Below are 24,947 nucleotides of genomic sequence, written 5' to 3' on the forward strand. Positions count from 1 at the left end.
TTTCCATCCTGTCTTGTGCTTTGCTTCTGAAAGTGACAGAGATTTAGGGAAAGGTGAATGTGAATTCTGATCGAGTTGTTTTTTTCACCTCCGAGTATCACTAGAAAGCTGACAGCCTGGTTTTCGGGGGAGGGGTTTTACCATTATTAAAGAATGGATTTGGGGATGTTTCAGTTCCCAGAGTCTTTTTAGTTTTTCTATTTTTTCTATACTGTTTTAGGAAACTTCATCTGTGCAAGTTTGCGAGGTAGGATATAGAAGCCGTGTTTGAATTTTTAGGACTCTTTTTGTTACTCCTTACTTTTGAACTCCTTAGACCTCCTTACCAACACTTAATCTCTTCTGCTGTGCCTCTTACTTATCTAAGCCCACGAAGAAAATGGCCTCAAGTCTCGCATATTTTTTGCTGGGTTAGGTTCTGCATGACTTAATTATTTTAGCAAATTATAAGAGTTACTAGTGTAATTGTACAGGCTGGATTCCTCCTGAGACTCTGGCTGCTGCTGTTTGGTGAGTCACTTACATAAAGCAGAGGCAGATAGTTTGTTCCCAAGCCACTGTACCTCCTGGCTCGGGGGAGAAAGTGCTGCAGTGCTCAGTAGCAGTGCAAGACTGAGGAACAAAGGGTTAGCTCTGATATCAGTTTGCCAAGACTTAAATGAGTCACTTAACCTTTTTATTCATGTTGTGTGGGTACATCTGGGAGAGGGGGGATTTATTCCTGTGAATTGTCTCTGAAATGTTATCTATACAGAACTCTGGCAGATGGAAGGCAGGGAAAAAACCCAAAGTAAAACTGGCTGTAAAACACCTTTTAAAAAATTATTTTATTTCTCTTGTAGCTTTCCTTTTTAATATTGCCTTGTTAACTTAGCTTGCAAGTGGGGAAATAAGATTTACCTCTGCCCCTTCTTCCTGAAAGGATTCTGCCAAGTTTGTTGGTTCAAAACTGTTCCTGGTAACTCCTTTAAATGCCAAGTGCTGTGGCTCAGTGTGAATGGGGATAGTGCTCAGGTGCACTAAAAGAGGTAACAGTACAAACAGGGGGGGTTAGATGTGTGTAATTCCTATCCAGAAGCTTTCTGGGGAAAGAGCAAGGGGCCCATGCATATGCAGTGAACAACACATTCCTAGTTTGCCTTGACTGGAATGACTGTTTCAGGGGTGGATCTCCCGGGATGTTTAGTGCTGAATATAAATGCAGACCCTGACAGACGTGTGTGTGTGTGTGTTGTGTGTGTGTTGTGTGTGTGCACTGTTCCACTGAACACTGCTCTGTTTGTTTTAGGACTGTTGACAGTGATTTCTGGAGTAAACTTTTTGGGAGAATTCTGAATGCAGATGGTAAGTCCACAGCGCCTCTGCTGCGGGAGTTGAGAGAGGAAATCGGTGACATGTTTGACAGCTGCTTCCAAGAACGACTTTGTGAGTCCTTAGCTGCCCTGGGAGTGACCTTCCTCCTCTAGAACTTCCTGTGACTTCGTAGAGGACAAACACACCTTGTATTATAGAGAAGAATTTGTTGTTGATTTCTTATTTATTTTTTTCCAATGTCAGCATGACAGCGATTGCAGCTGTGTCTGCAGTGCTTCACGTGGGACTTGCTAAAGGATGTTTTTGTTGCATCAGTGCCCAGATCAGTTAAGAGGCTTAGGAGTTTAACCTGTGTCTGAGCAGTTTGCCAGAGAAAATTGTTTGCCACGTCTGCCCCCTGCCCTTGTACAGCTCCTTCAAGATGTGTTTCATACCTGGTTCACACCACGCTCTTTGGAAGGGCTTTGTCCTGCGTTCAGTTGGCCTTTCAATTAATGTTTGATTGATAAAGTTGTCTTTTGAGAGCAACTCAGTCACATTAAACACTGCTGTCAGATGGTTTTGAAAGACTGGGTTTAGTGCTGGAGTTGCTGGGGATGTTTTGTGGCTGCTGGATACAAGAGCCCCCGTTTGGTGGCTCATAACCACGTGGCATTTCCCGGACACCGGAACATAACCTGGATGGTTCTACTTGGAATATGCTCTCATGGATGGTTGTCATAGGAAAAAGTAGATGAAGACATGAGTGGAAAAGCCACACAGTTAATTTTGGCTTCTTAAGGCATTTTGTTTACTTTTGCAAAGGCTGCAGTTCCTGATTGGATTTGAGCATCCTCCAGAAATCTCCCTGAAGTCTCAATTTGCCATAAGTGAAGTGTTTGCAGGTTTTTGTGTGAGGTTTTGTGGATAGATATTTGTGTTAACCTTTTAACCATTGTATTACTGAAACCAATAAAAAGGCTTCATTTTATTCAAGACAACAAAATTTACATGATCCAAACCCAATGTACTATGTACTTTAAACATAGAGAACCTCCTCAGACTTGGCATTTACCTCCTCACAGCTTCTGCCACGCATGAAAGTGAGAGCACACAACTGCTTCACCAGGAACTTTCATCTCCCTGGAAAGCCAAACTGGCTGGGTTCTTTCATTTGGTTCAATTGTCCAGCCGTGGTTCTGTTGATTCTCCTGTTTGTGTTGTCTCCAAATTCTCTTCTGGAACTTTAATTCTGGTTTTTTTCACATGGCTACAAACCACCTTGTTTCCAGTTTCTTCTGCGTATTCCAGCACTACTCCTCTTGCTTTGGCCTGTATTCTTTTTCCTCTCCCAGCTTCCTAATGCCTTTTTTATGTGCTCCTGTAAGTCAGGAGTGGGACCTAAATGCCCTGATAGACCAGCTTTAATATCTAATGTAAAGTGCTGCAGAAGAATTTATTTTGGTCCATTAATGCCTTAAATAATGCTTCTTGTAGTACAAGTCATTGATAAGTCATGTACTGAGCACACAGATAAATAATGATTTGTCTCTAGCCAGAGTTAAGAGCCAAGATCACTGGGAGAGCAACTAGGAGTCCAATGCATAGCTAAGTTCTAAAAACATTGCATGTTTGTTCTTTAGCTAAAATTTATTTTCTTTTGCTGATCCTCTAACTTTTGCCTTTTAGGCAAAATCGGGGGGGGGTCTCACTTCCTCCTGTTTCAGCTTATATCCTGCAGCACAGGTCTGAAAACCAGGTAGCTTAGGAAGAGAACATTGCTAAGCAAGTATCACTCATCCCAAGGACTTCTCAGGCAAGACATGTTTCCAGGCAGTACAGGACAACTTCACCACGTCTAACTCAGAAGGCTTTTGAGAACAGCCTGAATGCACAGATAAGAGCTCTCTGCAGAAGTTCAGCAAAGGTCTTTAAAAGCTGTAAGTGAACCTATTTGTCTATAAGGAGATGTATTTCAAAGCTGCAATCCTCCACTATTACTTTGATGTTGACTTGGCACCTGTTTTCTTTCTGAACAAGAAGTGTGTTAAATCCTTCTCTGTGTAATAAGCCTGCCCCCGATCAGTTAGTCTTCATGTATGTCCCAGACAACACAAAACTGCCCCCAAGTCCTGTAAAATAAACACAGCAGTGGCTTTATCACCCTGGCCGTAATAAACACACACAGATAACAGAGGGAGGAGCAGGGATAACAAAGAGCAGTCACCTCTTGTGCTGGTTGTTCTGTTCTGCTCCAGTGAAACTCTGCCTCTCATCCACACAGGTAAGTCTCTGCTCCCCCAGCCCATGAGCTCATTGCACCAACATGTACCAGGAGGGCAGGGAGGTCTTCTTTTGACATCCTTGTTGTATGTTCAAGTAACTCTGCCTCCAACCTTCAAAGCTTTTCCTAAGCATCACTTTTGAATCATTGTGTGACAGGCAGATGCTCTCACAGGCTGGGATTTTCACAGACTTGTCATGAAACAGGAGAGAGACCAGCCTTGCCCATGAGATATTTGGAGATAAAAATTGTCTTAGCAGTGTCCAAGGAAAAGAGGCAACTACAGATCCTGGGATGTCAGGAAGTGCCACAGGGGGTGGCTGGCAGGGTGAAATGTGTGAAGGGGGTACAAGTCCTAGTCAGGTTATCACAAAACAATGTGGTGAGGGAATCTGAGCTCTAGCGAGTTTTAATACACTGTTATATAAATAAAAGTGCACCAAGGAAAGTAAATCCAAGGATTTACCAGGTTGTTTGAGAATAAAACTTGACCAGAGATACAACAGGGATGTCTGGAAGATCTCTGCAGTCTTGAAGTGCTTTGATTCAGAAACAGTGAGAGAATCAAGCTGTTAATATCCACTCTATTGTGTTAAGTGGAAAGGAGTCTAGAAATAATGGCAGGAAGTCACTAAGCCACAAAAATATGCTACCTATAAAAAAATAGAGGCTGATCGAGCTGTGGGTGAGGCAAACCCCACAGGTGTGAGCCATTTTCTGCCCTTAAGCTCTGGCAGCTGGGGTTGGAGAAGTTGGTTCCACTGTCTCCAGGGCTCCTGGGGAATCAGTGCCCACACACAGGTGCTCCAGGTGACCCCTGAGTGCCAGGGAGTGGAACCACCAATGGTGGGACAGAACCTAACGACTTTCCAAGGTACACCTGCACATAGTTAAATATATTGTGAGCTGACACCCACTTTACCCCTGAAGAGATCGTGGTAAGGAAGCTCAAGGAAGGCTGAGGAGCACTCATCATCTGCTGGTCTCAAAAGGTAGGTGATTTTTTAGATTTAAAATCCTAAATGTGACGTAATTGATAAAACTTATCAGATATATTCTGAGTGCAGTTATCTGAGATTTTCCCAGCCTGAGGTCTGTGTTATATAGATTAAGAGGTGTAAGCTTGGGCTTGTGCTAGCAGGTAATACTTGGCTTTTTGATTTTCCAGAATGAACTAGAAGGGGTAGGCAACTCAGCAGGGCTACAAGGATCTCGTGTGGTTATGCAGGGAGAAAACTAGAAGGGCCAAAGCCCAGTTAAAGCTTAACCTGGGTCCTGCAGTAAAAACATAAAAGCAACAGGGCAAACAACAAAAGGAGGGCTGAGGAGAATCTATGAAGGGTGTTGGGGCACCCTCAGTAAGAAGTGGTTGAGTCACTATTCCTGGAAGGATTTAAAGGATATATACAGGTGGCACTTGGGGATGTGGTTTGGTGGTGGGCTTGGCAGTGCTGGTTGGGCTCTGAGAGGTCTTTTCCAACCCTTATGATTCTGTTATTCAAAGTAGACAAATCACCCCTCCTGCATGTGTATCAGCAAGTAATTCTAAGCCTTTCCTCTGTGCTGCTGCTGATTTCCCACTTAATAAATATTCCAAATGACCTGGGGCTGAAGTGCAGCTCCTGAGGTGCTGTGCTCCAGGCTGTGCCCGGTGATTTCCCCTGAGGAAACCTGTGTACAGAAGATGAGAGTTCTTATTCTAAGAGAGTTATTTGGCTGTGGGCTGCAGAACTGCTGGTTAGAGTCTCTGCTTCAGCCTGGGGCTATGGGCACTGCATTTACATTAACTGTGCTTATACAGACTGCCCTTAAAGCTGGATAAAGGACACTTTACCAGCTTCATTCTCTGGGTTCTTACTGTTTTACACTCGTTGCCCCTCTGCTTGGTTTATCCAGCAGAATGCCATGGTTGGAAACTTAGAAATATGAAGGTTTCATTTCCATAACATTTTAAATTATTAAGCGACATGTGGATATTGAGGTCACTAAGTAAGACTGGGGAAAAATGTTCTTCCTTTTGTTGGTTCTGTAAATGGTTGTTTCATACTCTCCTTTTGTAATAATTACCATCCAGAGCTATTTAATTATTGATCCCGTGGCTCCAGCTGGTGTGACAGTGTGATTTGCAAAGCAGGAGCAGCACCTGAGGGACACAAAGGCAACTGTCAGTGTTCAGGTTCTGGGTCTCAGCTGATTGTTGTTTTCCCAGTGCTTTGGTTTCTCCTCAGTTTTTAGGATCTTGAAGCTAAACTAGTCATGTACTTTGATGTAGTGTGGTACTCTGTGTAATCATTCCCTCAGGGATCATTTTGTAGCGAAAAATGTTGGAATAGTGCAAAATTCAGTGGTGAATGTGGCTTGTTGGTGTGTTCCTTTAGTATCCAGTCAAAACAACCAGCAAAGGCACTGGGCTGTTCTGCCCCATCTGCAGCTGCTCCTGAAGAGCCTGGGTTGGTGCTTCACCTGTGTGTGAACTGAACTGGCTGCAACTTGTCCTCTCCTGAGCCTGTTCCCTTGGTTCCCAGCCCAGTCCTGCTGGTACCCTTTGAGAGAACAATGGCAGAGGGCACCCCTTGTTTTAGTGGCACATCCCCTGCTCCTGCTGTTTGTAGGGGAACTAGGGATGGCTTTTCCTCGTGCTGATTTACTGGAGCCACAGTCTTTTATCGTAGAAACTCTGGCTTAGATCCTGTCTAAAAGCAGCAGGTTTTTATCAAGATGTAAAACAAGTGTCAGCTGGGAGGAGTCCTGACTAGCCTGAACCAGAAACCTTACTCTCAGCTGTGAAGGCAGTCTCTGATTTGCTTAACATGGGCAATGTGTAACAGGAAAAGTCCAGTTTTATGCAATTAGAAAAGTTATTATTCCTCCTTATGTCCTGGAAAAGCACGTTTTTCACTTGAGGAGTTGGACAACAACGGAAAACTCTCAATGATCCCGTTCTCAGCTCTTTGAACACATAATTCCTACACAGCTGAACATGGGAGCCACCTTCACTGCATCTCTGAGTTTCTGCTCTACATGTGCTCCGTGCACCAAGTCCAAAATGGTGTTTTCCTTCCTTTCAGCTGAACTGAGGAGGCCTTTGTCCAAGTCAGCAGTACATGTGTCCACACATCAGAACATTCTCAATTACAAGCTTAAGTTTCTGTGGGCTTTCAGTGTATGGCACATTCTTCACTGTCTTAAACTTTATTGTGGTTTCCACGGTGATCTTTCCTGATGCATCCCCAGCCTTTCCTGCAGGATGCTCAGCAGTGTGGGTGGAGTGGGAAAGGCAGAACAACTGCTGTGTGAGGAGGAACACACTGGTGCATTGGATGAGGCTTATGGAAAAGAGTTACTTCTCCAGTTTCCCTAATAAGTACACACTGGTCCTCTTGAAATGGGAGACAGCAAGTCAGGAAATGCTGTTTGTGTAGCTGGCCATGTTGAAAAGGAGAGATGAGAGCCCTGCTTCTCCTGACTTTTCCTACCATATTTCATTACAGTAAAAGCCAACCTGTTGGGTGCTGAGCTGTGAATGCTTTAGCAAAGCCCTTGTAATGCTTTTGTAGTTTTGTTAAACTTGTATTACTGAGACAAAGAGGGTTCCAGACTGAGGACAAACCTTCCCCTGCCCACTGCTCCTGGCTCTGCAGTTTGGGTTTGCTCATTTATAAAACTGGTATTGTACTTTTATGTTTATTTTCTTACCTACATATGCACATTTATAAATTTTTCACTTCTGCAGAGGCGAAATGGTTCATAAAACCAAGGTAACACTACACTCAGTTGCTGCTTTTCCTCACCTGCTTTGGGATTGGAAACTTCTGTGGCTCCCTCCCAGAGTGGTGCTTTTGGGCAGTTGAAATGTGTGATACAACCAATCATATGGCACCAAAATAGGCTTGGTATTGATTAGTATCCAGAGACTAAAACAGGGAAACCATTGCTCTGCCTGGTGCTGTTGTTTAAGCTGGAGTGTAGCTGTTCCACCAGCTGCCAAGATCCAAGCTGTTTTCTTTGAAAACCTAAGGTGGTTTTTTTTTTTAACTTTTACACTGAATTTTGGGCTTTGACCTGTATCTTGGTGAATAATTCTTAGCATCCAACTTCTGGGATGTCACTCTCCTGTCAGACTTTGGTGTGATAAATGGTTGCATGTTTGGTTTGGGTGCCATACACATAAATAATACTCCTTTGATGTCTATGGTAGCTTTCCTGTCCTGGTCTTAAACCACCCTTTTATTCCAAGTGCATTTTAAAATTATTATTTTTGTTCCTGTCTAAGTTTATAATCCTCCATTTCTTCTCTCTTCTGTGTTTTACAATTTTCATATGTGCTAAAGGTTTCCTTCTCTGAGGGTTGTGTTGATGTGCAGTGGCACCCCCATAGCCAGGGCCAAGGCAGCCAGTCCCAGGAGCTGCACTCTGCCCCTCGGGGTCCCTCCAGCTCTGCATGTTCTGTGATCCCAGGAGTTACTGCAGAGCCTTTCCAGAAGCCAGGCTCTCTGTGACTCCAGAAGCCAGGCTCTGTCCTCCCACAGGTGTATCCCAGTGATGCTGCAGAGTTTTTTGGGGGTAGAAGTTACTACACAGACACAGTTATTTGCCCTGGAAAGCTGAATCCAGCTCTAATGAATGAAGTCCCAAAGCTGGCAGCATTCAGCACTTTCATGGGCTGGGGATATTTTCTAGCAAGAAAATTAATTTCTGAGACTCGTTGACAGAAACATCAGGAATGGATCTGCTGCCTTTGTCTCCACCCACCCCAGCCAAGAGTGGGGGGAGAGGAGCAGCTTTTTTTATAAATAGCTCCCTTCCTGTTGTATTTGTAAATTCGGTGCTTTTTGTGTCAGTGACATCACCCTCTTCTCCATGGCAACCCCCTCCGATGGCAAAACTGCAGGGCACTGCCAGAGGAACTCAAACCAGCACATGAACAGGTTGAATGGAGATGAGTTAATTGAGAAATAGTGCAGGGGCAATAGGAGGGGGTGGGAAACAGCAGCGAGGAGGTTCCTGCCAGCTCTGCTGCTCCAGCAAACTGTCCCCTGGCATGGCTGGTTCCCAAAGCTCTGCCCCATCTCCTCTTCGTGTAAGTCCCTGTCAGGAGGAGGCAGGTGGAAGGCAGGCAGGCATCTTACTCCCCATCTCCCGTGTGTCTGGAGAGCAGCACTACAGGTGACTAAGCAGGAGGAGCATGGCTGACTCACTCCTGAGTTATTTTCTCACTCCTGTTCTCTTCCCCCTCCCATCTTTTCTGTTTGTTTTTTAGCTTTCACCCGACAGTTTGCATTTTTCCCCAGGCCCTGATGTGAAAGAATTAGCAGCAGGCTTTCTTGTTACCTAATGTTCACAAAAATGTGCTTGTGGTTATCCACGGGGGAAATGAAAGCCAACTCCAAAAGCAAGAAAAAAGAGTTCTCTGGATAAAACACCTCCATCTTAAAAAAAAAAAAAGGCATCTCCTTTCTGAATGTTGTTCAGGAAATACTGAAGTGACTGACGTGCCAGAAAGCTGTAAATAACTGGTTTCCTTATCAAGATACCTGTGGAAAACACCTAATTGCCTCACTGGCTGCCCTGCTGGTCTTGACTTGATTTCTGACCCAGCTGCAGTGGGGGAAGCCATTGCACTTGCTGCCTTGACTCCAGCATTGGGTTCTGCTGGTTTCCACTTGGGACTGAGGAGCAGGAACATAGTGGTTCCAGCTGCTTCAATCAGCTTCCTAAATCTGTCCTCATTTACACACCTATGAAGTCTGAAGCCTTAGAACAGTTTCCCTTCCTTCTGCAGGGTGCCAGGAGACCTGGTGCTGAAATTTAGCCTGCAAGAGGTGTCAGCCTTGTATTAGAGTTGGGGTTTTTGTGGCACAGCGGGACATGTGCTGGTCTTGTGTAACTTGTCCAACATTCCCAGAGTCCTGACATCCAGAGAGGGGCATGGCAACACTCCCGGGAAGGAACTCCGTGATGGGATAGCACTGCACCTGCCAGTCATGGCCTGCTGTTTGCAGGGCCCAGGAGCCTTGAACCACAGGCTCTCCCAGTGTGAGGCTCTGCTTCTGGAGCTCCCTCCCCATCCCAGTGTGAAGCCAAGCCTGTGATTTGCACGGAGTCTTTACACACCGGAATCTTGATGAGTATCTCGCTCTTGCCTTTTGTGCAAAATGCCACTCAAGGCACTGTGCCATCCTCTCTGCTGAGCTCACAGCACCAGCCCACGACAAGAAAGGTCCCAGAAAACATTGACTCACTGCATCCCAGCATCCTGCCAGGGGACGTGTCTGCAGTGAGATCTCCTCAGCTGGAGCAAGTTTTAATGGAATGGATCACTGTGAGGCTGTTTTACCTTCCCTGAGTGTGCTGCCACCTGTGCTGCCTGCCAGGACAAGGGCTAGGGGGCACTGGGATTGCTGCCAGTGCTGGGCAGGACACAGCTGGAGCTGGGGGTTTGCATGTGCAGGAGGAGCTTTCTGGAGAAGCTTTCAGATGAAATTGCTGAGAATTTTTGCCTGAAGCAAGGGATGTTTCCCATGTTTAAGACAAGCAGTAACCTGCAGTTAGAAGGAAGAAGGGACTGAATTCACTCCAGAAGTATTTCTCCAGGATCTTTTTTTCAAGGTAAGCCTGCTCTTGTGGGAGGTAGATGGGGCAACAGGGTCCACTGTTCTGAACTCTAAAACTGAAGCGATTTCTACATTTTTGTTACCTTCCTAAGCTGTAGAACTGAAATAAATCTGTCTCTGGCACTCCCTTTTTAGACTGAAAATTTAAATCGACCAATAAGAACTAATTTTCTGAGGTCTGAAGCCTTAAGAAAGGGGTGAGGGAGAATGTTTTTAACACTGCCGTGTGCCTGCCTGTGTTCTAGTGGTGAATGAATGCCTGACTGTGCCTCTAAACCATATATTTAAATAGCAGAATAATGGGCGTTGTACAACAGCAGGTGAATGAAAGTAAAACGTAGTAAATAGACATCAGCTTATGGTTTATTAATTTTATTTAGTGGTTTTAAACATTTATAGAGTATTTGTTGTCCTGTAGGAGGCAAAATGATGGTTCCTGCCTTGAACTGGAAGGTTTTTAATTGGCATGGTTTGAAGAAATGTCGATGAAAGCAAGAGAAAGGAGATAGGTTTTTTAAGCATCTGTTTGAATGGCACCTGAACAACCAGTTTATTGCTGTTGAAAACTATCTGTGGAGAGACCAGAGGAGAGGTCCTGCAGTCCCAGCTGCAGGAAAAACCTTATTTAAGGTAGGAAAAAAATACCTTGAATGTAAATGTACAGAGATGGCTCTGAAAAATACCTGGTAACATCTAAAAATTGTGTAATCATCTCCTCCTGCCCAGTATAAACCATAAACTGAAACTCCTCCTAGCTGGGAGCCCTCCAGACTGAGAGTTGTGTGCTTAGGTTGTGGGGGGTAAATTACAGTCCTTGATGAAAGTCCAGTGAAGGTGCTGGAGCCTTGGGGGAATGCACTTGCTGAGCCTGGAAGTGCAAGGCAGAGTGTCCACATCTTCCCTTTGCACACTGATGGATATGATAGTTGTATGCAGTTCTATTTTGCCCATGGAAAAGGAATAGCATGTGTGCCCATGAAAGCAAATCCACCTTCTGTTTAGGGAAGTAACTGTAGTCTGTAAACTCTTGGAGAAAGCCCTGTCGACTCTGTGAGGAGTGAAATGAAAACGCTTTCTGGCTGCTGCCTCTTCCTTTCCCCAGGCTGGGGGAGACTGGAGCGGTGCCTTCAGGGAGATTTGTGCTCTGGGAGGGGTGAGGCTGCCTGGGGAAGGGCACCTGTGCCCGTGTGGAGCCAGGGGTCCGTGCCAGGAGGGGCCGGCGCCCGCAGCCATTGCATAACCCTGGGCTGGCTCCACAGCCACTGCCAGGCACTGGAGCAGCCAACGCGCTTGGACGCTGTGCTGCAGTTGGATTCCACTTGGTGGAAGTAGTTGAGGGTATTCCTGCCAACCTCCCAGGCAGGAGTCATCCGTTCTGCCTCTGTCGCTCGGGGAGCATGAATGAATGACTCTTGAAACATTAATGTAGAGCAGCTTCCAAGAATGCTGTGTACTGAAGCCTGGAATACATTGTGATCTGATTCACGAGCCAGGGTCAGCAAAGGCTTTGAAGAGGTGTTTGCCCAGTGGGTGGACACGCTGCACTTCAAACTGCCCAAGAAAACCACAACATCAGAGGGCAGGGGAGCAAAGTGTGAGCAAAGCCCCAGAGGAGCAGGGGAACCCAAGAGGGACAGTAGGAGCCACACGCTGTGGGCTGGTGGATGGGACAGCACAGCAGCTTGGGGATCTGGGGGGCTATGGAAGGTGCTGCTGCTCTTGGCAGCGTCACTTGACATCGTTTTAGGTTGGAATTCTGCATAACCAGTGTTCAGCACCAAATAATGCATGGAATGGTTCTTTACATGGGTAAAACCTTGTGTTTTGGCTGATAGGATTTCATGGGAGAGGGAGGCTTTCTGCAGCTCCAGAGAGGGATCAACAGAAGGAAACAAGTGATGCTGCTGAAGAATGCAAAGTAGAGCAAGCTAGATAAAGGTGATCCTAATTGAGGAGGAGGGTTGGTATTTAATTAAAACTACTTCTAAAACCCAGGCTCATAGCAGTAAAATAAATAATAGCAGGACATGAGTAATTCCTCTTGGGGGAATGTCAGAGACAAAATTACACTAATGTAATAATGAGGGGCCTGTGTGCAATTGCTCAGAGGAATAGGAACAGGGTAGAAGGATTTTTCACTGCTAAGAAGTTCAAATGTGGTTCAAGTCAAAAGGGACTGAAGCCTGTTAAAGCACAAGCTGCTTGGGGCTCTTGGGCTGTCTGAGCTCCTGAGCTGGACTTGGCAATCCCAGTACAGAGCTGGAGGTCGAGCTCCTGAGCTGGACTTGGCAATCCCAGCACAGAGCTGGAGGTCGAGCTCCTGAGCTGGACTTGGCAATCCCAGCACAGAGCTGGAGGTCGAGCTCCTGAGCTGCTGTAGCGAACGATGGCAAGTTCAGTGTGGCACTTGCACTCCTGCTGCTCAGTCAGGGTGTTTGCAGTGGACTAAAAATAAGTACTTCAGGCCAGACTTGGGACAACTGAGCCATGTGTTGTGCAAGTGGAGGCAAGAAAGGACATTAAACCATCTTGATCTTCCTTATTTCCCTCCCACTCCTCATTTCTAGTGGTGAAATCATCTCAGAGCTCTACCTGCATTCCTCAAGCTGTGATGCCCGTTTTGATGAGGTGGTTAAATAGCATAAACTCATTAAGCACTCCTGACTAATACTCAGTGACATAACAGCATTTCTTCTCCATAGCTGGCTTGCATAATGCTGCATTTCAGTTTGGGTTACCCTTTCCATGTCATGCTTCTCGTTTCTGTGATGTCCATCTGTTTACCAGACGAGGTTCTGGTGGCGGGGGCAGGGAAATAGTCTCAGAATACAAAAAGAACAAGCCCCACAAGTGAGGCCAGCTGGGGCTTGGAGCAACCTGGTCCTGAGCAGTGAGAGCAGCCCCGCTCCAGCTCTGAGCAGGGTCACTGGTGCAGCCCCAGCTGAGGCCCTGCAGCAGCATCCCCTGGCCAGGCCTGTGTCCTGCTGCTGTGCTGTGGAGAGGTGAAAAACCATGCGTAGGAAAGACGGCTTAGTTGTTAAAATGAAACAAATCATTTCAAACTAGAGAGCAAATGCACCCAGCAGCTTCAGCTGACTGTGTTCACTGACTGTGAACAGATCATGTCAACTTGATGTCTCTGAGCTTGATTGGTTTTCCCCTGAGAACGGGTTCAGTTGGGCTGTCTGAGGTGTCAGCACTACCTTAGTGATGCCCTTCTGGCCTTCTGACTCTCCTTTCTGCCACAGGTATCTGTTCTGGATACCTTTTTTTTCCCCCACCTGTGTCAGCCTTGGAGTTTTCTTTCAAACCTGTGACTTCTCAAGGCACAGCAGGAGCTGAGGATCTTTATAGCAGAACTGGAGAACTGGGCTTAGATGAGGAGAAGAGGTGTGAAAGTCTTTCCTTAATCTGGACCAGGAACAGAGGAGTTAATATGTGCGGTGGCCAGAAGGCTCTACACAGATCTTAAAATAACCAAGAACAGGATAATTTGGCTTAAAAAACCATCTGGGTCTTGATTCAATGCTCATTAAAATTCATAGTAGCCTTATGACTGGCTTGTGGAAGAATTAAGTAGGGTGTTACACTTTATAATGAGTACTTTGGGCCCTGGCCAAGAAAGTACATCACTGCCTATAACAATGCTAGAAATTAACTTCTTTCCTGTAACATACAGCTCAGAATCAGGATCTTTGAAGCACTTGTGGAAGTCAGTGAAAAAGCTCTGCTTTCAAGGGATTTTGGATTGCACCCCTAGAACAGCTGTTAGGGCTGGCTCTGGGAAGAAGTCTCTGGGGAGTGGCCTCTGAGCTGTTCCTGCTGCAGCAAGCTGTCCACTTCGGGCACACTCACAGGGAGCCTGCAGGGATCAGAGCTCTGAGCGTGCAGGGAGAGGGGGGAAATCAGACTGCAAACCCAGCTGCTGCTCTGCAATATACAGACCATAAAATGAAAAATGTGTGCTGTTTATTTCATTAGAAACGTAAATGTAATAACTAATGTCACACGGAGTTCAGGTCTCGTAGCGCCTCATCAGCCATAAGGTGCTCCAGTCTGTGACTGCTACTGAGGCAACCTCCTGATTTCTGACCCTTTCTTATAAAATACTGGCCGGTGTTAATAGGGAAGAAAATACCAATTCTGCTGCTCACTCCCAAATCGGGAGTTTGTGAAGCTCTTTGGGCTTTTGTGCTCTCTTCCAAGTTCTAAATATGTTCTCCTGAAGCGTCTCCGAACAGCAGCTGAGTGACGTAAAGCTGAGCCGGGAACTTATTTAGGGAACGTTGCCTTTTATTCCTGTGGTGTTTAAAGGCATGTTTTCAAAAAGGTCTCTTAGAACTCAGGGTCACCTGAATTGTGTCTGGCTACTCCTAACTGGTGGTCTGGGTTGGGGGCTGTGGCCGTACCTTCAACAAATGGCAGTCCCAGTTTAAAGAAGGAAATGAAGGAATTTTCCAGATAACTACTCAAGTATTTCTGTAACAAATCTTTGTTCACAACTCTACCCCAGGCTTTCAGTTTTCATCAAAGTTCTGAAGACCTAAATAAGAAAATGCTCATTTTGAGTGTTAACAAGAATTTGTTTTCAAAGGTCACATGTGCAAATGAACTAAGTTAATACTTATTTTATTTGAATGTATTTTTTTTCTGAATTCATTTGCTTGTAAAATTTATTTGGCACTTCAGAGAGAGCACATGAGCAAGAAAAGTATTTTTGAATTAGTAGCTTGAGGAATGATGAAGTAGATGATGAACTGAAGTTTTTCAGTTATTTTTACAATGCCATCTTCAGAATCTCTAAATGTGCAGAATGGGAAACATTACATTTTATTTACAGTTTAAACGACCATGTTTTATGTCACTCCTTCTTGAATTATTCTAATTCAGAATGTGGAGATTTCCTTTAATGTTTCTATAGATATAAATAGACATGTCTCAGTGGATTATTTTCTGGTGTCACGTGGGAGAGGCTTCCGGTTGAGTTATTCCACCATGGTTCCCCTCTCCCAGCAGCCAGCAGGGCCCAGGCTCATTCCAAAGGAAGGACGTTTGCTCTGCCAGCAGCCAGCAGGTCCATGTGCTCAGGAGGGCTGTGGCTGTGCCCAGCCTGGCCTCCATTAATCACGGGCTGCCTGTCCTCTGGAACTGACCTGAGTGCCCGTTTCAGTTCCTTACTGCGGGATCTGACAGCATTAATAGTTGCACACATGCTTTGGGCAGTTCTGAAACTTATTTTTAATGGAGAAAATGGCAGTTGGAGCTTTACTGTGTGTGCTGCTGAAACTGTGTCCCAGAGCAACCAGCACCTCACACTGTCTTAGGCTGGGATTGAGGCTCTTATAAATTCCAGCCCAAATGAAGGCTCGAGGAGATTGCTGAAGATAAAGAAAATGAGAGGCTTCTCTAACTACTGTCAGAAGAGATCAAAAATCACTCTTATGGGAGGTAGAAATGAACTTTTCCTCTCTCCTCTGTTGTAGCAGTTAAGAGCACCAGACAAGGATGTCACAGCTACCATTTTTCTATATTATATCAATAAATCTCTGAGTGGGGATTATAACCATTTAATCCTTTCCAACCCCTCCCGAGGACTCCAGAGCATTCACAGCTTGTGGAGCCAAGGGAAACCGAGGGTACAGTATTGGGACAAGCTGCTTTCAGTGGCAGAACAAGCAGGTCCAGTTCCTGCACTGCAGGTTTGTGGCTGCTGAACTGTAGGCCAGGCTGCTGAGAAAAACAGAACCTGAAAATAAATAATAGTAATAATAATAATAACATCCCCCCCCCCCATGTTTAACTCTTCACCCATCTCCTTTCCAGTGAGAGGAAAGCGAATGCTTGGTCCAACCTCTGCAGGGGGAATGGGTTGAAGTTTTGAATACCCCTCCCCTGGCAGGGGGTTGAGATGCATTTTGGATACTCATCCCCATCACAATAGTCAACCCTTCCTTTCTTCTCTTCCTCGGATTCTATTCCAACAGCTGCCCTGCCTCTACCAGCCTTCCCCCCAGATGAGCTCCCATACAGCACTGGAGGGCAAAGGCCCCTTCTGCCCCTGCTGCCCAGGGGGGCTGCTGCTGGGAGGGGATGTGACACCCGTTCCCTGGCACAGGATTAGCAGTGCAGCTTCCTGATTTTCCTGAGGTGGGCTGAATGCCTTCAGCTGCCTAAGGCTGAGTTGTTCCCTGCCTCCACAAGCAAGTGGGATGGGAAACCTGTGCTGCATGGAGCCACGTGCCTGGATTTTGACAAGCATAAACTCCAACCCTCCAATTATTCTAAGCTCTTGAGAGTTGGGTTTGAACGTACCCAGAGGTAGAGGGTGAGTAATGTCAGCACAGGGTGTTAGACTTGTGCTGCCGTTATTTTGGCCACTAGGAATTTGCTGGATTCTGGTTAATTCTGGAGTGATAGCTGACTGACCTAGTTATTGGGGACAGAGGCTGGGTCTGTGCTCCTCTGCTGCCAGCCAGGGATTTCAATCTGCATTTCTATAGCATCCTCAAGGATCGCAGCCTGCTTGGAAAAACAACAGATTAAGCCGCCTCTGTTGTGGGGGAGTTGAGCATTGTCACAGTCATTTTACCAGCCTGCAGAATGACTTTCCCAAGGTGACCTGGGAATCTGTAGGCAACGCCGGCTTTCTGCTGGGATGCTGCCATTGCAGGACTGATCGTCCTGACTTCTGTGGGAAGCAGCAGATGCACCTTTTGTAGAGGGTGGCACAGGCTTGTCTGGTGGAGTGTGACGTTACTTCTGTAATAACCAAATGAGTGTGTGCAGTTTTTGCAAGTAAAAGATCTGGAAGAGGTGTGAGGTGGCTATGATCCAAGCTGTATTGATTTTATCTGCAGGGAACGTCTACCAAGCCACAGGAATTTAACCAGTAGCAAAATAGCCTGTGCTGTGTTCAGGTGATCTTCTTGAGCTTTAACTTCAACTTCTCACCAGAGCGGGAGTTGACATTTTTAAAGTCTGCTGTTTCCTTACTCTCTTTAAGCTTAACCTGCTTTCTTCACTTAATGGAGAGGGTGATCAGGCATCAGAAGGGGCTGGAGGTGGTGGAGTCCCCAGCCCTGGAGGTGTGCAAGAAACGGCTGGACACGGCACTCAGTGCTCTGGGCTGGGTGACAAGGTGGTGCTGGGTCAAAGGGTGGACTCCATGATCTTGGAGGTCTTCTCCAACCTTTGGGATTCTGTGATTCTTGCCTCTGGTGTTCTCAGTTTGACAAAATTTCCTTGTGCTGTTTCCTTGCTGGCTGTGCTTTGTTCCACCATTGGAGTTGCCTGGCCCAGGAGAACCTGGCTGTAACCCAAGGAGAGCCTGAAGCAGCACAAATTTCCTTCATCCATGTGACCCAGGCTGATTGTGTTTGGAATGTGCATATGGTGAAGAGGGACTCCAAGCTCCCCACCGCCCTGGCAGATTTGAGTGTGCTCTGGCTAAACCAACTTCCATCTCTTCAGCTCTGGTGCATTTGTGTTTTGTTTGGAACTGGAAAAAAAGGCCACCTGGTTTAGACTGTAAACCTCGGGGAGTTTACAAGCACACGGGGTGAGCTCTGCTCTGTGGTGGGAGTGCCGGAAGGGCTTTGTCCTGCTGGGATCTCTGGACATTCTCTGGGCAAGGGCAGCAATGCATAGCGAGCAGGAGGATAACCCCAGCCTTGGCCATGCAGGCAGCTCTCCTGGCACCTCCTGCCCCCCTCTGAACCGACAGCCTTGGGGGAAGGTGGCTGAGCTGTGAGCACTCAGTTAAAGCGAAACTGCCTCTGGATTGCTCCCTCCTTATCTCCAGCCCTGGCTAATGTCATGTGGTGATTATGAGACTCCCAGACTTGATTCCTATCTCTAGCTTCCTCCCACCAGCTGGTGCTGATGTGTGAATTTGCAACACAGCTCTTCTCCTAGTGACCCCTCTGGCCCCATCCTTGCTGTATTTTGTTCGCTTCCCTGACCAGCTTACTCTGGATTTGCAGAGCCACGAAAGAGAAGAGGGGAGGGATTCTTTGTGGAAGAGCATTTGTGCCCCCTATCAAACCCCTGAGCTCAGTGGAGCCCTGCTGGAAGGTCTGGCTCTGTGGGTGGAATTGCTGTAGTTCTTATTGGGACTTCCTGAGTGTATCAGATTTCCTGTTCCTTAGTGTTAGGCTTCTCCTGGAAGCTTTGTTCAATAAAAATAAATTTTCCTTAGGAGTTTTCCCAGTTCCCACAGGCTCCAGACAGGTGGGCAGGTACATCACTCCTGGCTGAGGTAGAAGAAAGAGAGTTGACCTGGTAGAGTTGGCCTGTGTGTTTCTGAGTTTTTACTTTTGAAGTTTAGAAGTGCCCAGTCTTGCCTGTTGGAATAGGAAAACATTGAATAGTGGGGTTTTTTCCTCACAAAAGTGTGTTCCAGCAGAGATGGACAGGGATTCAATGGGACCTACTGCAGCAGTGCAGGACGTGAGGTCCCGGAGCTCTCCCGGCGCAGTGACGTGACTGGGCAGGGTGAGGAGCGAGCTGAGATCAGCATTTGGGATCTGACACTGGCTTTGCTTTGTGTCTGGGGAGGGGACAGGGAGCACGGAAGGGCCTTTGCTGGCAGATAAATCAGGCAGGCTGCGATACAAGCCTTTAGTCAGCACAGCCTGCAGCACTCGTGCTGCCAGGCCTGGAGGAGCAGCAGAGAGCAGCCGTAGGAGGAGTGGGGCGTGGAGGTCTGTGTTTATAGACATGGACCAGTATAATTATTTATATTGTCTTGTGCAATTCTCTAGGTAAGAAGGGAGCAGTGAAATGTGTAATAAAGGAACAGTCGCTGAAGGGGAAAATTAGAGGTGCGTCGCTTTTACTGGGAAATTTTTCTTCAAAGTGTGTAGGACTGCTGGGACCAAAGTGTGAACAGAAAGACTGGAAAGTGTCCTAATTTTTCATTAAGATTGTAGGCAGCAGAGGTTCACACCGACTCAGAGCTGCCTTGGTTTCATCTAAGCTTGTGTCTTGACAAGTAAAATCAGGCTCTTCCATTTATGAAGAACTTCTCTTGTTCTAGAAGACTGCCTCAGCACATAACCCAGGAAATACAATCCTCATGCAAATCTGGAGCCAGCTCCAAGCCTGGGTGACTCCTTGGAGGCTGTAAATGCCATTTGTCTGTGGCGCTCCCAACGCCCTGGTGCTGCGGGTGACTCCTCTGTGCCTGGCACAGCAGCAAAGCCCTGGTGCACTGATGACAGGGACAGTTTGTGCTCCCCGACGCGTTCCTTCCACACCTCCCAGGATCACCTCAGCTTCCTCCCCTCTGATCCTCCACCACGCTGCTCTGCCGTGGAGTTCCAGCCTTTTGGGAAAGAATGCTGTCCCCTCTCCTATTCACTATCCTTTACTATTAACAGGAACTTTCATTTTTTGATTACATCTGGGTACGGGGCCTGCCCTGGAGGAGCTAATCCCCAGACAGAAAGGAACCTGGCTAAGTATTTCCTGCATCCTAGGCAGGGAGCAGGCAGGGAGCCCGGGTCTCTGTGGCAGGCTGTGGCAGGCAGGGACCTGCAGTGGAACATCGAAGTGGTGACTGCATGCTCAGGAAGCAGCCTTCCACAACTTAGCTGGCAGGTCTGGAAATGAGGATTAGGAACCTCAGACCATCAGCTCCACTGCCAGGATTACCTTTAGGTTCTCTCTATGAACCCCAGTTCTTTTCTCCATTATAGTCCCATAGAGCTGGTGAATCCCAACTACCTCTGTGACCCTGGTTGTTGTACAGACATACTGCAGCCTTTTGAGGTGGGATGGAGGGGCAGGAAAAGAAATGGGAATGAAGGAACAAGGCTAAAAGGTCACTGGGCTGGCCCATCTCTGCTGGACAAACCACTCCCAGCAATAATGATGACAACCTAATGATTGTTTGTACCATGTCAGTTATTTATTTTAAGGGCAGTTCAAAAATCAAACAACCAACCCCCCAGCCCCCCCCCCCAAAAAAAAAACCACCCCAAAACAAACCCCTAAAAAGTCATGGGAGTGGATTTTTATGGCTTTTATCTCTGGTCTTTGGACCTAAAAACACCTGAGGGTTAAGCCAAGATTGTTAGTGGTTTGGAGAGGCCAAGAAGCCTCTCAATTTGCAGTGGAGCAAGAGCAGCTGATAGGTTTGCTGACAGGAACTCTGACCTCTCCTGGGCTCTAATCCCCAAAGTGTCCTCTGCCCCTTTCATCTATGTGTCCGATGCTGCTGGTGGTGGAGCTGGTGTCCTGCTGGGCATGAATCATTTGGGGAAAGTATTTCCAGGAGCCAGGAAACCCAGAGGCACAACGGGATGGGAGGGTGATCCCAGACTCCAGAGCCGGCAGCACTGACTCACTCGCGGTAGGACAGGGCAAAAGGAAAAGCACCAGGTCATGTGCTGCTCATCTGCAATGCAAATCAATGGGGTGAATTCTTCTACAGCCAGCCGTAGAGCTGGCAATCCAAGCTTTCCTGCCAGGAATGACAAGGGATTAGTGGCAAGTCCTGAAACACAGGGCGAGATGGAGGGTTCTTTAGGAGCTGTAGCAGCTCCTGGCCCCAAGGCTGTGGAGCCGAGAGAGAAGAGCCAAGGAGCGGAGCTTTAATAAGTCGCAGTGGAGCGGGACAGAGGGGAATGGGAAAGGATCTCCCCAAGGTTCTTGCCCAAGACCCAGCACAACTCAGTGCCCAGGTGTGACTCTGAGCTCTTTCTCTCTCATTCCCTCTAGGGACCAAGAAAGAAGACAAAGAGGAGAAGGTGAGATGGTCCCAGGAGGCTCTGCTTTCGGCATATGTCGTTTTCCGAGGCTTTTCTGTGCCGAGTGCTTCTGTGTCCCATCTGCTACCACACCCTGAAATCAAACTCGGCAGCTTAGGTGCACCAGGCACTGTACAAACATGTCAGACTTGCCTCCACCCCTTTAGCTACTCCCGCTTTCTCCTGCCGTCGTTCTCTCTCAAGTTTATCGGCGTGTCAGCGGATTCCGGTGGCGGAGCATTCCCACCTCACCTCTGGGCACAGAGCAATGAGGAGTCAGGGGTAAGTGCCCTCCCGCAGATTTGGGCATGGACGTTGACTTGCTTGCTTGCTTTAAAGCCATAACAGCCATCCTAATGGCTGCTGTTCTGTGGGATTTGTGCCCTGTGTTTACAGAGGACTGGGTTTGTCAGTTTGAACTAACGTCTCCACTCCCCAGTGGCTGTGCTGCCTTGGCTTAACCCCTTCCCTTCGGAGCTGAGCCGTGCCACGGATCGGTGTAACGATCCCACGTGTGTTGGCAGTGCCAGCCTGGGGCGAAGGGAGAGCAGAATAGTTCGAGGGGTCATGCAGTTTTTTCTCTCAAGGGATGGTTCTGAACGGGAAGAAAAACCGGGAGCTGGATTCCTTTGCGAAGGAGTTTACTTCATCTTTGCTCCTATAGCCCAGCAACACTGTCCTCCAATCGGCTTTGCTGCATGACACTGGGAGAGTTTGCCTCCAGACCCTTCTTGCTCTTCTCCCTTGGAATTGTCCACCACCAGCATTGTTGCAACAGGACTGCCAGTAAGATCTTGTGTTTTTTGCTGCCCAGGGTCTTTTAGGTGGGACGAGGTGTGGGGCTGTGGTGTTGGGGTCTGGTGATTCAGCTGACTGACACTCAAGAGGATGGGGAGTGCAGCAGGGAAAATGCCTTGTTGAATCTGAGAAGGGTGATGCTCTTAAAACCTTGGGATGAAGAAGGGGTTAAGAATTGCTCTGGATGATGCTCGAGAGAGCAGACAGCATGTCAGGAACACGCAGCTCGTTGCCTTTATGGGAGACAAAGCAACGTCTGCTCTGAAGTCTGTGGTATCTGCAAGGACCCTCAGTGTACCTTACAGAGAGGTCCAGTCAAACCCTCCTGTGTGTACTCCCAACCTCAGGCTGCTGTGCTGGCCAGGATCCTCCCAGCACTCCTGCTGAAGCCACGCTGTAGTACTCGTGTGGGGCTGGGTGTGAGTGTGTTTTGGCTGGCTGGAAGCTGGGTAATCTCCTCCTATTTAAGTTACAATCTACGATTCTATTGGGCATTTGTACTTAATTATTTTTGTCAGGTGGTAACCAACTATACAGCCAGGTATGTGCAGCGACACAAACCAGTCCTGTCCATTAATCTTTGCTTTCTTCTTTGCCAGGACACTAGTGCTTTAATGCATTTGGGGACAGAGCACTGAAAAACAGAAGAGAAATTTGTGGTGAGTGCAAGCTCTTGGGTGAGGCTGGGGGATGTATGTAGAGTAAGAGACGTTTGCTGAGTCTTCCCCTGCATTTCTGAGTTCTGTGCTTGGGTAAAACCTGAGTCAGCCCCTACACAGCTGCTGGGGAAGGGAACCTGCTGCCTGACTCTCCCTCCAGCCCCGTCCCACGGGAAAGTCTCATTCCTGAAGTGTGATAAAGCTGTATATTGATGTTGATATTCCATGCTGCCTTGGTATGGACATGGTGTGTGCTGTGGGAGCAATGGCTTTTGTACCCAGTAGCAAAGCTGACCAAACAGTGGCCAAGCAGATAGCTGGCTGGATTAGTAACTGTGCTCCCAGATGGAAAGCCTGCTCCCTGCACAGGGGGTTTTTCTGTCTAGGTGGGTGTGAGCGTGGATGTACCTGGGAAGGACACTCCAGGTCCTGCTGCTTGCAAAAGTGAGAAACATAACCCTTCTTTGGTCACAAAATGGTTTTCATTCCCAAGGAGAATGAAATTAATTAAGGAGAATTCCTTAAAAGTTTGGCTGTCCTGCTTCCAATGAGGAAAAAAGAGCTCTTTTTAACCTACTTCCCTAATGTGCTTAGGGAAATTCAGAAGGAGAGAAAAGAGCTAAATGTTTGTGCAAATTGCTTTAAAGAAAACTGGTTAAAACAGCTTGGACTAGCATAGCCCAACTGCAAGTAAAAGCTCAGCCAGGCCCTGAGCTCTGTATTACATGGACTGTGTTCTTGGGTACCAGCAGGGATATGGTGCTCAAGTTCCATCCCAGTGGGAGCAGCACAAGAGTTCTGTACCTGGGCAGGACGTGTCTGTGGTACTGCCCCTGCCCCAGTCCCCTGCCTTCGAGTTATAATTGCATAGACTCGGTGCAAGGGAGACTTGGATGTTTTTAGGGAATGTCTCAGTATGGTTTAAAGTTGCAGGATTACCCTGTAGCTTGAGGACTAATGCACTGAGATGGGGTCATTAGTGCCAATACTGCTGTTCTGAGATTGATTTTCCATTCGGCTGCCAAAAGAGAGCAAGGGGGATGGAGGGTGCACAAAGACTAAAAGTCGAACTCTATTTCCCTCAGAAATATCTCAGGAAATTACATTTTCCTCAGGGCTGAGCCATTTTACTTGTAGTGTTAGTAAATGGATTATTTTGTAATTAATTGATGAACAGAGTACAGCTGTAGCCAACACCAGTTATTTGTGTGATGTTCCGAGTGCACCTCAGGTTTTAACCTGGTTTTTACTGAGGCTGTGTGAGCACTCCCACTCATGGCAGGTCTGCCCTTTGCAAACAGAGCAGGAGAACCGATATTCCCTGGGAGAAGACTTGTCTGTTACGATTTGTTTCCATCTCGGTATTGGCACAGTGAGCAGGAAGGCACTGAGAGTCAGCCAGGTTGAGGGGTTCGAGCTAGTCTGTCTCCTCTGTGTTTTGGGGCACACTGCGTGGGCTGCAGTTTTCCCATAGTTATCCTGTGGGGATAACACAGGCAAACTGCCTTGCAGGCTGCTGACAGCAATTAAATATATTTGTATCTCACTTTGGGAGAACATGATGAGCATAAACAGGGACTAAGATGGTTTAGTGTTGGTTGGAATGAAGTTTAACTCTTGCATCTCTACATTCGGGTGACTGGGACATCGCTGGAGTGTCTCTGCCAGCCCCTGGCGGTGCTGCTGGAGTGAGCACTGTGAGCCAGGGCTGTGAGCACCGGTGCCTCTGCTGGGGCAGGTCTGCCTGGGAGAACTCAGCCCTGCTCAGAGCGTGTGACTCTCCCTGCACACAGTAAGATCTGTGCCGTGCCCATGGGCAGCACAGAGCTGCAGCTTCCCTCTCGTAACCCCTCGTGCCAGAGGCAGCTGGACCCGGCCGGGCGCGGCGCTGGGATGGAGCCGCAGGACGCGGTGCCCGGCGCTGTGGCACCGCGTGTTCCCCAGACACAGCCCAGCGCCTTGGCTCCTTCCCCTGCCATGTGACCCCGCCTGCCAGATGTGGCCCCTTGTGCTTGTCCCAGCGTAACCTCTCGTCTGGCAGAGATGATGTGTCTCTTCATGTGGATTTCTGGAGACAGAACCTTAAATGTTCTTACTCTAATCTCGGTAGTATTTTTATGCTGATTTTGAATGGATCTGTCACACAAGACAGTGGAAACTGAAGCCCTGAATCCTTCAAGCCCTTTCTTGAAGCTCTTTGGTGTTTTGCATGAACAGCAAAACACAGCCACTTGTTTTTAACCCTGATGCATCCTTTGCAAAATAATGTCATTAAATGCCTGTGGAGCAAAGCAGCTGCTCTTGGGACAGGGATCAGTGAGGTGTGCAGGTGTGAGGCACTGCATGGTTTGGTATAGCCAGAGCAGGACACAGCCCACATTAAGTGGGGAAAAAGGGTCATAGTTGGTGTCGTGGCTTTAGGCTCAGCCCAGTGACCTGCAGCACACAGCTTTGGGCTCAGCCCAGTGACCTGCAGCACACAGCTTTGGGCTCAGCCTGGTGACCTGCAGCACACAGCTTTGGGCTCAGCCTGGACCTGCAGCACACA

At 47.5% G+C, this 24,947-nt stretch overlaps 2 protein-coding genes across 14 annotated transcripts in view; both read left to right on the forward strand.

The window, feature by feature from the left end:
- The window catches only part of BUB1B (BUB1 mitotic checkpoint serine/threonine kinase B), a 27,721-nt gene extending 18,675 nt beyond the window's left edge, over positions 1-9,046 (forward strand). For 7 of the 8 annotated variants that reach the window (XM_027662100.1, XM_027662097.1, XM_027662104.1 and 4 more), the window contains one exon: positions 1,289-9,046. In XM_027662100.1, coding sequence (XP_027517901.1) covers positions 1,289-1,466 — 178 coding nt within the window. In that variant the 3' untranslated portion in view covers positions 1,467-9,046. The remainder of the gene's footprint in view (positions 1-1,288) is intronic. The other variant, XR_003530712.1, reaches the window with a different exon arrangement.
- A 625-nt stretch (positions 9,047-9,671) lies between these two features.
- Positions 9,672-24,947, forward strand: part of PAK6 (p21 (RAC1) activated kinase 6) — a 36,696-nt gene continuing 21,420 nt past the window's right edge. For 4 of the 6 annotated variants that reach the window (XM_027662124.1, XM_027662125.1, XM_027662120.1 and 1 more), the window contains exons 1-5: positions 9,672-10,186; positions 10,610-10,821; positions 20,914-21,224; positions 21,607-21,728; positions 22,340-22,399. The gene's annotated coding sequence lies outside the window, so the exon portion shown is untranslated. Of the gene's footprint in view, positions 10,187-10,609; positions 10,822-20,913; positions 21,225-21,529; positions 21,729-22,339; positions 22,400-24,947 lie in introns of all 6 variants that reach the window. The other 2 variants (XM_027662121.1, XM_027662122.1) reach the window with 2 other exon arrangements.

The sequence above is a fragment of the Corapipo altera genome, unplaced genomic scaffold (genome assembly GCF_003945725.1).
Source record: "Corapipo altera isolate COAL_440 unplaced genomic scaffold, ASM394572v1 RXGC01000072.1, whole genome shotgun sequence".
In the NCBI taxonomy this organism is placed as follows: Eukaryota; Metazoa; Chordata; class Aves; order Passeriformes; family Pipridae; genus Corapipo; species Corapipo altera.